The 11904-nt window shown below is 37.2% G+C and overlaps 1 protein-coding gene across 2 annotated transcripts; it reads right to left on the bottom strand.

Moving 5' to 3' along the window:
- Positions 1-301: 301 nt before the first annotated feature.
- Positions 302-3719, bottom strand: LOC102709009. 2 transcript variants are annotated; one of them, XM_015839947.2, is made up of 6 exons: positions 3334-3719; positions 2208-2964; positions 1942-2000; positions 1704-1832; positions 1029-1164; positions 302-703 (listed from the first exon to the last, which is right to left on the bottom strand). In XM_015839947.2, exons 2-6 carry the CDS (start codon positions 2910-2912, stop codon positions 401-403), a joined length of 1332 nt encoding a protein of 443 aa, XP_015695433.1. In that variant the 5' UTR covers positions 2913-2964; positions 3334-3719; the 3' UTR covers positions 302-400. The 2 variants fall into 2 exon arrangements, with proteins under 2 accessions (XP_015695433.1, XP_015695432.1); XM_015839946.2 differs by having other exon boundaries at positions 3534-3719.
- Positions 3720-11904: the final 8185 nt, after the last annotated feature.

Genomic DNA, 11904 nt, shown 5'->3' with positions numbered 1-11904 from the left:
AATTCAAATTTTTGGCTTATTAGCATAAAAGGAAGTGAAAAGATAACGGTGGGAGTGACAAGTAAAAAATCCTATAATAAAAAAGGTAATAAGAGACTTTTGGAGGTATGTCATGGAAGACCTGTACAATCCATGAGTGATGCGTTTATGACAGTTGATTACCGATCCACTGGATCCACTGGATGAATTGCCCTGTTACTGTGGTTGACAGCATCAGATTTCACATGATTGCTATACCAACAATTCCTATTTCCTTCCATCACCATTTCAAGGTTTCCAAAATAGACTTGAACAGGCAGGAAGATGAACTAACGCCAATAACTATCGGCTCAGATTATATTTGCCTGAATACCTTTTTTTTCCTAATTTAAAAGCATAATGTCATGTTCTACATCATTAATCATGTCCGTGGAATCATTTTGCCAGATTCATCCTTTTCAAATATCCTTGCAATCCACTCGTCCCAGACCATCCTTCGCCGTCCACTGTCTGGCAATATTGGAGAAGCCTCATCAGCCTCAGGAGTCAGATTTTCATTGAATGTACCATATGTCGATGGCACGTTAACATCCGCGACTCCTAGAGCAACCGCACGCCTCAGTGCTGCCTTCTGCTCCTCGTCGTGATCCCTCGTAATCGCAATTTCACTATCCATCCTTTGAAGCTCAGGTGCCTTCATGGTTCTCTCATTCTCCAGCATCAACTGAAATGACACGACTGTTAGTCTACATGTCATTTGTGCATTGTAAAGAAGGCTCATGACAAAGCCTATAGTTGAAACAAAACTGAAGAATATCTTTGTCTTAATGATTAAAAGAACTAATACTGAAAATGGTGTCACGGATGAATACGAACATTATTTGTTTCAAAGCCTTTTTAAGGTCGAACATCTGTGAAATAAATAACGACAGCCATTGTTGCAGGGTGGATGTAATAGAATTATAGTTAGTTACCATTCTTCCACGGACCAGAAGAAAATGTCCCTACTGGTTAGAATACTCGGTAAGAGACAATAAATTCAGACTTACATCTAGTCCCCTTTGGGCTTCTCTTTCTATCCAGATAATAGCATGATCAGAAATCATGTTGCAAGAGAGAACAATGTGCTCAAATCTCCCATCCACCGGAACAGCTGTTCTCACAATAGGGGGATATCTTCCACATCTGCAGTAATCAGCAAGTATTTCAATGAAATATTTATTCTATCTTGATTCTTGAGATAGATACCAAAAAAGGTAAAAATTATTTCCTCTCAGCATTAAATTGCATACTGCCGTTAGTATATTATATTATTTTATGAAGATAAATATAAGCATACAATGTGGAATGCTGTTTGTATGGTTACTCTTGTGTTAATAGACAATAAAATTACTTGTATGGTTAGGACTGACCTGCAATTTTTACATTTGGTCCTTTTGAAAAACTTATTTTACAAATAGACCCCTAAAAAAACTTATTGCATAAATAGACCTTTTTGACCGCGTCGACGTCATTGGCGCCGTCATTATATAGGAGTCCTTCAAATGACAATGTTATGTTCGTGTGTCATTGGCGCCGTCCTATACAACGACGGCGCCAATGACGTTGGCGCGGTCAAAAAAGTTCATTTATGCAATAAGTTTTTTTAGGGGTCTATTTGTAAAATAAGTTTTTCAAAAGGACCAAAATGTCAAAATTCCAGTAGGACTGACAGGAAGTTGTACCTGAATGGCTTCCTTTCCACAATATGGTAAAGGCGTCCTGGTGCATAGAGACGCCTTGGATCTCTCAACATCGCACTATCAGGTATACATGTGTCTATAAGACACCTTCCACATAAAAGGCATGGCAAGCTGTACACAAAGGACTACATCAGGTACCCTGAAAAGATAGACTAAAGAGATCATAAATCTCTACAAACATGAGTTTAGGTGTTCATTATACATAAGACAGTTCCATTACCAGACAAGTGACTTGAATACATCCTCCAAAGGAGTATCTGTGCGAGGCAGAAAATCATCCTGTTCTAATAAAATACGAATCAGAAAACAGATTTCAGTTGGACCTGTCGATCTAACAAATTATCAAAGTAGGTGTCAACAGTAGAGTGTTTCTGACAGTTTTACCTCCAAATGAAATTTAGCTAGGAAATTCCATGCATAAGCACATGCAAATAAGGTATATAATTTACAAAGGTTGGCAATATGTAATGGTGGAATTACTCTCACCTGGAGAATAACTGAGTTAATGACATCTGCATAACGGACCGCCAAATTGAGTGACATGCACCTGGCAGGTGCCATGGCAAAGCATCGTATCCTCTTCCTCTCAACACCACCCAGCCGATCCCTATTGTGCACGGCGACCAGCGCAAGCATCGCTACAACACCAGAACCAAGAGAATGGCCTGCAAAGGTGAGTGTGTAACTAGGATTCCTCTCCAGAAGATCCTTCAGCACATCACACTCAGCATCAAACAGCCATTCAGCAGCCTTGAGCAAGCCATTATGCACATAGCCGCCGTCAAACCTCCTCTGGCCGAGCGAATTGTCCAATAGCACAGCATAGTCACTCTCCTTCACCATGTTCATCCCACGAACAGCAAGCACGACATCCGAATGCTGGTGATCGACATACACCAAGTATGTTGGGGCATGTCCGCGGGTGTGCTCATATGTCCTCCGGTGCACCACCCACCGTGGCTCAATGCCATAGCCACCTGGGGGAGCCCACTGTGGGTGCTCAAGGTCCTCCTCATAGACCGCAAGAATTAACCGGCATAGCCGCGGCACCGGCTCAAACTCAATTGGTGAAGCAAGGCCCCAGGTCTCACTGTCATATCCTCCGGTGTGGAAGCAGTGCTGGCACGCCCACCGTGCGCACGCCAGGCAGTACACGCACTCGACAACCGGCAAGCAGCACGCGATTGACATCACATTAGTGGAGCTTCAGAGTTCACAAGTGAGACACTGCACAATTGAAGGCCTGCAAAAAAAAGAAAACGTTGGGTTATTCAGAGAGGTTGCAACAACAGTTAATTTTATTGAGATCAGTATCTAAGAACTAATTGAGACTGAAGTGAAACTCAATCACAAAACAAATTGGAAGAGTGAATCTTTCGGTGTTCCTATGAGAAATTCCAAGATAAGAATTGACGGTGGACAAACTCAAATACCAAGAACAGAAAGACTGAAATATATATCCCAAAAGAAAAAGATCGCAATGAAATTTCAGGGACAAAAGATCGAGTTCCTGCCCAGAAATCCAACGATTAGGCTAGGGATCCTCCAACCAACACAATCACAGCATCCAAGATCAAGAACCCCCCCAACTACCAAACCCCACCGATTTTACCGCAACTGCTCTACGCCTCTCGCAACAACCAACAACGAATTAGCCCCAACAAAAGCTTCTCTTCCAGTGAAAGATCGACACGGAGCAAGCCAAGAACCCGTAGCCTCCTTTGGGAACCAACCACCGACAGGAAGGGGGAGGAGGAAGACTGAAGAGGGAAGGCAAAAGATACGGCCTTTGTTACTAGTCCTAACTCCTACCTCCTCGGACTAGCAGTGGGGTGGAATGCATCGGAGATGACGACGACGGCGACAAGTAGGTAGGTCACCAGCCTCCGCGAAGCGAGCAGCTACTTTTCTTCGTGCCCAGGCAGCCGCGGCGCCGGCGGCAACCACAGGTCAAGGTGGAGAAAGGGCAAGGGAAAAGAAAAAAAAACACAATTTTGGAACGAAGAGAAGAGAAGAGTTCTCTAGAGTCCAGAAGAGGCGGCAGCAGATAGCCCCACGTGTAGTTGGAGATCTTTTTTCTTTTGTTTAATCTTTTCTTCCCTTTAATTTTTTTATTATTATAAAATATTTTGATCTTTTCTATATCTCAAATGTATAGATATATTGGTTAACAGATACATCAAAATATCTTATATAACTTAAAAGAGGGAGAGAGTATTGTTACATGTACTGTATATTTATATGTTGGGTAAAATAGGCAATGCCATCGAAGAAATACTTTTATCATGAAATTCTGCGACTAGTATCTATCACTCTTAAATAGGTGGCAGCGAGTTGAATAAATTTCAAAATTTTTATATGTTATCCAGTAGTGTAACGTGCCCATGATAGGTAAAACCTAATCTTACATGCCACATACTTTCTCTATCCCTAAATAAAATAAACTTTCGATTTTTTTTGTCTAGCACTTGATCATCCGTCTTATTTAAAAAAAATAAGAAATTAAAAAAAATTAATCACACGTAAAGTACTATTCATAATTTATCATCTAATAAAAATAAAAATATTAATCGTAAAACTTTTTTAATAAGACGTACGATCAAATATTATAGAAAAAAAAGTAAAAGATTGGTTTATTTTAGGACGGATGGACTACTTTAGTTTGGTAGTGATAATAAGAGAGTTGCTTAATATTTCGAGTATATAGCATGCAAAAAATACTTACATTTTTTGAGTTTTTTTCTCACAGTGAAAATTTTCACTTCTAAACTCACACATAAGTTGCAAATGAAACAGCATGTATGAGACTTTTTCATAATACTAAATGAAACAGTTCGGTCTTTATTTTTATAAAAAATATTAAGAAAGCAATCAACGAGAATCGGCGGAAAAAGGTTTACATTTCAATATTTAGTTTTCAAACATTGATTCGTTCATAGTTTGGACACCCTACATTTAGGTAGAACCGTATTGCTAAATATACTTATCACTACTCAACATGAACATGATGATATTTGCTAATTCAGATTTTAAGTAATTATATGTTTAATTTATCTATCTATAGTGCATAAACTTAATTTATTTACGGGACAAATCCAACGGCTAAAATCATTTGCATCAAACAAAGATGTCCACATTTCATCTACCCCTCCTATTTACCAACTCCTAAAATGATGCACACTTTCTAGGTATCATCCATACATCAAATCTATTCTATCCTATAATACACAAACTTGATTTACTCATATGACAAATCCAACGGCTAAAATCATTTGCATCAAATCGGACGGTCCACGTTCGATCTACCCTCCTTCTATTTACCGGCTTCTAAAATCACGCGCACTTTACATCTATCCTCCATACATCAAATCAAATTTATCTATAGTGCACAAACTTGATTTACTTATTGGACAAATCCAACGGCTGAAATCATTTGCATCAAATCGAACGGTTCATGTTCCATCTACCCTCCTTCTATTTACTGGCTTCTAAAATCACGCGTCTTTCCATCTATCCTCCATACATCAAATTTAATACATTAAACCTCGGTTAAATATAGATCCAAAATTCAACGTGTCATAAAAAGACATGAGGTTGTAATAACCATGTCAGATCTCGGTCAAATCTTCGTCTAATGGTTCATCTTTTTTAAAGTTTTTATACAAACATAGAATATTATGCGTCATTCGTAAAGTTCATTTGCTAATAATGAAACAAAATCATAAATAATATATATATCAACACGAATGGTCAACCTTACCCTAAATCAACGGCGTTAAATAAAAATAGACTGGATATTAATGTATCATTTATATGTTTATATATAATTAATATTTATATGTACGTTCGAGTTGATAATAATAAATAACAAAAGATATTTTTCACACGGTGATATTGTAATACTCACACGGTGTTTTTTAATGTATATATCAACACGAATGAATCAATACTGTCAAATAAAGTCAAATAAAAAAGAAACGAGTATAAAATAAATTTTGTAATATATACATACATATATTATTTCAATTAGAAATATGTGTGTGTTCAGATTGACTCATTAGTAATTGTGGGAGCTATTTTTGACACAGTAGTAATTTGTACTACACCGTCTAATTTTTTAGGCGCCATTAAATTTCGGACCTATAGTTGACTGTTTGTATTTTTTTTAAAATTTTATTGCAAATATACAATATCATAAGTCATTTATAAAATAAATAGACAACTTGTTCGGTCCAAATTAAATTATTTATTTAATATATGCGGATGTATCATCTAATCTACCATATAGTGATAAAATATATTAGAAACTTTCTATAAAATATAAAATATAAAATATAAATTTATACAGTATATAGCTCCTATAATTATGCTATATATATACATACTGGCAAGATTTATGACTAATTATATATAAGATTTTTTTTATTCCTATTAGATTGTGATAAAAAAATGGTGTTCACTGAGATTGCACAAATTTGCCTACATACTTTATTTTATATGAATTAGAAGATATATCCTAATTGCATTGTATTAAGGTCGACCAATGTGTATGTCTTTAAAAAGATTTATATTCAGTATATCTTTAATGTATACATACCTTAATAACATGGTAGATGATACACATATAGCCATAAAATTCATTTAGTTGAATATGAATATGGATAGATAAAATTGTGCAATGTCTGAAACATAAATTTTACTTAATACTTTGATTTTTGTTATTAAATATTTAGCACATGTATGTTCGATATATGATTTGAATCGAGTTTAGGTGTAATTAGATCTATATTGGGAAATTAGTTTAACTAATGAAATTAAATAATGTATGAACGAAAATATTATGATACTGTAGCGTTAGCACATGTATATTGCTAATACATTTATAGTCCTGTACTTAATGGTGGGTACAAATTTAGATATATCAATCTATCATATTTGTTGATCGTATTTACACAATTGAACGGCTATACAAGTTGAAAAACATGGATTGATGAGCATATTTCTCAAATAAGGTTTCTTATTAAGATTTTTGCAAATTTGCCAATGGTTCTTCATATTGCAATGAAGTCACTCGAATGACAGTCTAGTTGTAATTTTATACTTTTCTAGTACGTAGTAGCAGTTTTACAATAATGATTCAAACCGATGACAAATTTGCAATTGCTCTTTTCTTATTTTAACATCCTCAATCAATGTATTTATCAAATGTGTTGCCCATGTCAAATTTCATTTTATTATTACTGTCATTGTGTGTTTCCCCTACTGTTGCAGCAGCAGCATAATAATCAATAGGTAATTTTTTTATAGCAAACTCATCCTAGAAGCGCAACCGCGCAACTAGTCTTGGCAATATCTCCACCGAGACTGGGCACCCGTCCAATTAGGGATGGCAATTGGACCTACGGGTTCGGAGCCCCAACGGGTTTTGTATCCAATGGGTACGGGTATGAGTAAAGATTTGTACCCATGGGTTCATGGGGATGGGTACCCGTGAAGCTATGAGTTGGGTACGAGTTTTAGATTTAACCCACTGGTGTCCATTGAGGCCCCAAAAATCATAGCGACACTTTGAAATATTTGATATGAAGCATGCTTATTATTCAGTTTTATAAGCCGGGAGTATGAGAATATTGTTGATGCATAATTGATCCTTTGTGTCGATATGATTGGATGACTGAACGTTAGAATTCGTCGAGCTTAGTTTTACTTGGTTACTATTGTACCTTTTCTATTTTCTTGTTACTATATTAATCAATCAAATATATTTATTTGCTTATTCCCTGCATTTAAATATTGAATAACCTTAATATACTCATGGAGATGTCTTGATTAAGATATTTTTTGTTTGATATGGTTTCACCCGTGGGTACCCATTGAGTTTCGGGTACTCGACGGGTATAGGTACGGGTTTAGTTTTGCACACATGAAGATTGACGGGTATAGTCACAGGTTTTATGACGGGTGAGTTTTTACAAAACTCGCCCCAAATCTAACCCATTGCCATCCCTGGTCCCAATAGGGTCAGGACTCAAGTTCCCTTTATGGATTTCGAGGTGGGGACAGGTAGAAAAATCACCAGCGAAGAATCCACGGCCCTAGTTTCATGTAAACATTTAAAAATAACGAGTCATCCACGCTAATGTTTATGGGCCTTTTGGCCTATTTTGCATGTAAATGGTTAGCCCTATGCACATTACAGAGGCAGCCCATAGGCGCACAGCCAGCCACACTCAGCTGCACCCACACGGCCCTGCTCATCACTCATACAGGGAGAATTTTGATGAAGCATGGATCCTTCTTTTAAGGCCATGGCATATTGTGTTGCATTGCATGGAACTCATTCTAAAACGGAATTCAAAATGGAATAATCGAGGGTAATCGAAACAACTGCTAGCTTTAACTAAATATCAAGGCTATTAACTAAGTGCTATGCCTAGAATTGTTTTTGATTGTTAGTTACTACTACCTCCATTTTATATTATATTGTAAGACTTTTTAACCTTGTCTAAATTCATCCATTAATGAATATATATAATTTATATATATGTCTAGATTTATTAGCATCTATATGAATTTAGACAAAACTAAAAAGTCTTACATCGTGAAACGGAGGAAGTAGAAGACGAGGGCACCGAAGATGTACATAGTAACGTGCATAATAAGGCATGATTTCCATGATATGTAGTGATAAAAAGTTCACAATGATGACCAATTCACTGCAAATTGTTAGGAGTGCAAGTGGGCCGGCTCGGGAATCCGTTTATAGATCAATTAAGTGGGTAACCTGGTGAGCAATCCGCTTATAAATGGATTGGCGGGCCGGCCCACTGATACCCTTACAAATAATAAGTAAGAAAAGGTTAACAATGCATACCTAACTAAGATGGGAACAAGTAATCGACAAATTATCAATGCACACAGCATATTTTTCACAAAACATGCACTACAACAGTTTCATCTTCAAGATTGAATAAAAGAGACAATGCAAGTGTCTTCCGCACCATGATGACCGCATCCAAGGTCATTCTAGCATTTGTTTAATCTGTAGAAAATTTCTCATATAGAACAATCGCCGATATAGATCATGACATATAGATGCCCACCAAGTGTTTGGTGAAATGAAGACAAGATCACAAGAAATTAGTGCTGAATATAACCCACCTTGATGTTAATCCATGGTCACCTTGGTCAGGTGGAGTGGTTAGAGAATGGGGGATATGGCACATGCCTTCGCCTGCATTCAATTTCTCTTGGACAAGAGTATACTGGACTAATGGACTCCAACATGTCCACCGCCAATTCGAGTATAAGTCCCACTTGGTTGATGGTTACAGAAAGGCATTAGACTGAATGTTTTAAAAATACTATGACTCCGCTTGGGCAATGTGAGTGCTGGGAAATTGGAGTGACAACTAGTCTATTTGCTTGGAAGGAACAGTCGAATTTTGAAAAATCTTGGAAGCTGGACTGTCATGAGAATCTTTACACTGCATGAACTGGGCTTTGATTGTAACTGTATACTGAAAGTAAAATTGTTTTGAGTGGAAGGTTGGCAAGAAAGCAAGAACTGTGGTGCCACAGAAATTCAAGATCCAGGTATGATGAGTCAGCTGAACATCAAATCAACACTTATATGAAGGCACAATACTTTGATTGAGGCTATTGAAAATGGGCTTAATATTGATGAGAATAGCTTGGGTGTCAACAATGTTCAAGGTACCTAGGGCTGCAAGGAGGGGATGCCAATTAACCTAGATAATGGTAACATAAGGAGCAAAGCAAATTGCAATTAATCAAGAATATAATTTCAGCATGGAAGAATGTTCCATCAGATCACTCTTGCCGGTGCAAGGCAATGGGGATGAGAATGACATGATCACTCAAGAACTACAAGTGCCATGGGGGGCTCAGATGGTAAGCTATTTCCATAATTTTAGCTGCCATCGACTTGAGGACAAGTCAAAACTCAGGGAAGGGGGATTGTTGGGGACTGGGCCATTTCAAGTACCACCCATGCCGGCACCCAATCAAGCCAAGGAGAGAATACAGAGGTAGCAACAGCACTACAGCAGGACTTGGAACCTTGGCGATTGTAAAAGTAGATAAAAAAATTACAGTTTAGTTTTGCCTATATCATGGCTTGGCAACCTAACTATGTTTAATTTTTTGTTTTGTTTAGTTTAACTTTCTTTTTCGTTCCTTATTTGTACATATCTCCTGTGAATACCTTATCTTTCTGATGAAAAAGATTATAGTAGGAGCCGCTGCTGATATTTCTGGGTCAAAAAAGATCCATTCCTTAGCTGCCCTCTAGAATTGTATTCTCTTCCTTTTCCTTCTTCAAGTTCACCTCAAACATCTGGTTGTACCGAGAACATATTGTTCCAGTTGAAGTGTTACCGAGCCTGTCAGTTGCTTGTGAACAATTATCTCTAGGTCATAAAAAAAAATAATCAACTGCAGAAATCCCAGTAACAGGAAAATTATCTCCTGGTGTCCTGGTGTTGGATGGATCAGGGCCGGTCTAGATGGTCATCACCCATGGGCCATGGCTGCACATCTTCCTCTTCCCCCACCCTAGGTGTCTTCTTTGTCATTCAGGAAGATAAATTGGAAGCCCTGGAAATTATAAATGATGACCCCAGGATTGGCTCGTCAGATCGTTTGTATGCAAAGAAGCGGAAATAACTACAGGGGTGCCAGAAACTGAAGGTACTTATGATAGATTCAACCTGTTGTATTATCATCAGAGCATGCTTTTTGATACTAGGTCTGTAGGTCATGTGAAATAGCATTTGTCTTGTCCATTCAGTTGTGTGGTTCATGTTTGAATGCCAAATGCTAGAATCTTGTGATGATTTTGTTTCAGGATATTAGAGGACAAGGAGAGAAATATGATGAGCGGTCACTGGATGAGAGACTATGTTTTACAAATGGGGATAGAGGTATAATTACAGTGAGTTATATTGACTATATAACTCCTTTGTTTCCCTTGTCTCATTCAACCATGACTATCCTGTTCTGCTGAATAAAGCTAAGCAATCAGAAAGCTTTTTTGTAGTTAGTTTTAACTAATCTGACTTCAATCTTTAGGTACGGGTGCAAACATGCAATAAAAGAGATCGCTCCAATAGTATTGTTTATGTTATTGTTTTTTTTCCTGAATCGTTCTTTTCCATCGAAATTGTCAGAACTCTAAACCGCCATATTTTGCACCTTATTATTTTTTAGTGAATTACATGTTTTGCCCCTAAAAAAAATAATTCCTCACAGATATTTGTGCTGAATTCTAAGTCGGTTAGTTCAAAATTCACAGCTGAGAAACAGCATAATATAACTCGGTTGTAAATATGGGTCATTAACTTAAATACTGTTTATAATTGCAGTTGCTTCTGTTCGAGTTCTTTACTCTCCTAAGTCTGTTCAGAAAGTTCCAGGAAGCAATCGAAAAATTCTACTACTGACATGTCTGACAAGCTTTGCCTTTTAACATTCAGAGAAGTGGAGTGCCTTTGCAAGGAGGTGTAAACTCTGTTTGGCCTGAAAGAATGCATTTGGGCCATCATTCTAAGATTGCTAACCTGCTCTGTATTGCATTTTACTGTGCTGTTCATCAGAAGAATGTGAATGATGACAAGTGAGATCACGAAAATGTTGGCACGCGTCCGGCAATAGGAACGATCATATAGAGTTCGGAGAGCCGCCACATTTGCAGTCCATCGAAAAAAACCAAAATTAGTGCTCTCAATTTGATTCCTTATTTGTATAGCAAGCACCAAAGTTTCCTAACCCCAGATGTATGAGTATGACATCATCAACTTACACCTTCTGTCGTGTTGACATCATCACCTTACATCTTTTATCACCATATCAATGGCAATCGAAATTTTCTGGATGTATATATCTTAATCCAATGAAAATTGTGCAGTTCAGCAAAATATTGGTTAAGGGAATAGCTGCCTCCTTGGCCTTCATGTGCTCCTTGTAATACATCGAATTTGATCCTCCCATGCTTTTCCAGATTTCAAGTTAACATGTACTGTATTGGTACTCAGTTCAAACTGGTTGGATGCTTCTCTCTAAATGTTTGACGTCGTTAACTTTTATATATATGTTTGACCATTCGTCTTATTAAAAAAAGTTCAAAATATGTAAAGATATATATACATAAAAGTATATTTAA

Source organism: Oryza brachyantha, chromosome 7 (genome assembly GCF_000231095.2).
Source record: "Oryza brachyantha chromosome 7, ObraRS2, whole genome shotgun sequence".
In the NCBI taxonomy this organism is placed as follows: domain Eukaryota; kingdom Viridiplantae; phylum Streptophyta; class Magnoliopsida; order Poales; family Poaceae; genus Oryza; species Oryza brachyantha.
The sequence above is the reverse complement of the archived record's forward strand: the minus strand, read 5'-3'. Positions and strand labels throughout refer to the sequence as shown.

Excerpts from the sequence above, each read along its gene's own strand:
- LOC102709009 (XM_015839947.2), bottom strand. The coding sequence starts at position 2,912 with ATGTCAATCGCGTGCTGCTTGCCGGTTGTCGAGTGCGTGTACTGCCTG. Across the intron at positions 1,165-1,703 it reads GTGGAAAGGAAGCCATTCAG|ATGTGGAAGATATCCCCCTA; the intron begins GTACAACTTCCT and ends TGATTACTGCAG. Across the intron at positions 704-1,028 it reads AAGCCCAAAGGGGACTAGAT|TTGATGCTGGAGAATGAGAG; the intron begins GTAAGTCTGAAT and ends GTGTCATTTCAG.